The sequence below is a fragment of the Fulmarus glacialis genome, unplaced genomic scaffold, assembly GCF_000690835.1.
Source record: "Fulmarus glacialis isolate BGI_N327 unplaced genomic scaffold, ASM69083v1 scaffold18384, whole genome shotgun sequence".
NCBI classification, from domain to species: domain Eukaryota; kingdom Metazoa; phylum Chordata; class Aves; order Procellariiformes; family Procellariidae; genus Fulmarus; species Fulmarus glacialis.
In genome coordinates, this window is record NW_009208891.1 from 1 (window position 1) to 1,543 (window position 1,543).

Here is a 1,543-nt window from a genome sequence, read left to right on the forward strand (position 1 = left end):
CCCCGGGGCGCAGGCAGCCGCGAGGCCAGTGCCATGCCGGCATCCGCGTGTCTGCCAGGGGGAGGAAAGAGCGGAGAGGAGGGAGAGCCCCGCTCTGAAGGTGCCTCCCAGCCCAAAGAGAGCAGGTGAAGGCACAGGACCCCTGCCAACAGCCGCCTCCGCTTCAGGCAGGGCCCAGCAGCGCCCACCGCCCCCGGCACCTCCGCAGGGAGCCGCCCAGGCAGGTACCTGGGACCAAACCCAAGGAGGCTTTTGAGCCTTCGCTTGGGCAGACAGCTGCCTTCATGTCCAGGCAGGAGACGGGCAGAGGAGAGCTGCGGGCAAGGTCCTGGGAAGCCCCCGCTGCCCCCCGGCCTGGTGGTACCTGGAGATGTTCCTCGATGTCCTTCCTGTCGTAGGTGATCCCGCTGGGCGTGATGCAGGGCTCTCTCATCAGCTCAAAACTGATCTTCCCGCACAGGTAGTCAGGGATGTCCCGCTTCTGGCTCGAGAGAAGCAGAGCTGGGTCAGGAGGGGCCGGGCGAGCCCAGCATCAAAAAAAGAGGGCTGGGAGGTGGCACCGGCTCAGTGGGGGAAGCGGGAAGACGGAGGAGTTGGTAGCACGGACTAAAGCAGGTTTATGGCGAGCAGCTCTGGATGGGGAGAGATGGGAGCGCACGCCAGGGCACACTCACCTTGCTCTTCTCATCCACTTGAGAGAAGAGCTCGTCCATGTCCGCCAGGTATTTGTCCTGAAAGAGAAGGCCTTGAGGACGAGGGGACCCTGGTGTATGGGGGCTACGGGTCCCCAGGGAGAGAGCCCTGGAGCCTCCCACCCCATGGGTGCTGTGGCAGGCAGGTCCTCGGTGGCCCCTCTGCCTTTGCAGCGGCTTAACCGCATGGCAGGAGTGATCCAGCTTAAAAATAACCTGCCTTTGTGGGGCTATTTTTATCCCGGGATTAGTCCCCTGCGCCAGGCCAGCACCCAGACCCACACACAGCTGAGAGCTGCTCGCATTGCACAGCCCTCGGAGAACAACACGTACGGCAGACGGGGGAGCGCAAACGGGCATCACCGCTGCCGGGCTGCCCCAGGCTGGGACAAGAGGTGACGGAGCAGGGACAGCCATCACAAAAGCCCTGCAACAGCAGCTCGAGCCACAGAATGAAGGCTGAGAAGCCATGCTCTGCCCCGGGGTCTCCTGGCTTTCACCTGCACAGCCGCAGCCCTGCGGCTTCCTCAGCTGCAGCAGAGCATGGGGATGAGGATGGGGCGAGGAAGCCCCGGCTTGTTTCCATGAGCAGCCCCGGCCCCCTGGCTCACGTGTTTGGCCTCGATGCTGGCCAGCTGAACTCGGCTCCGGCTCTCGTCCGCGTTTTCTTCCTGCTGCGTCTTTCGGCACTCGGCCAGCTCCCTAGGACAGAGCGGGGGAGATCAGAAGCAATGGAGGGACGCTATCGCTCCCTTCCCTGCTGCTGCTGCCCTAGCTGCAGGGCTCTGCCTGCACCTCCAGGAAGGCAGAGGCACCATGCGGAGCTGTGACAGCTTCACGGCACTAAAAAA

General features: G+C 63.8%; 1 protein-coding gene across 1 annotated transcript in view; it reads right to left on the reverse strand.

The window, feature by feature from the left end:
• Nucleotides 1-364: 364 nt before the first annotated feature.
• The window catches only part of STUB1 (STIP1 homology and U-box containing protein 1, E3 ubiquitin protein ligase), a gene marked incomplete at both ends in the record, with an annotated part of 1,718 nt that continues 539 nt past the window's right edge, over nt 365-1,543 (reverse strand). The window contains 3 exons of the mRNA XM_009576676.1: nt 365-481; nt 675-731; nt 1,304-1,394. Coding sequence (XP_009574971.1) covers nt 365-481; nt 675-731; nt 1,304-1,394 — 265 coding nt within the window. The remainder of the gene's footprint in view (nt 482-674; nt 732-1,303; nt 1,395-1,543) is intronic.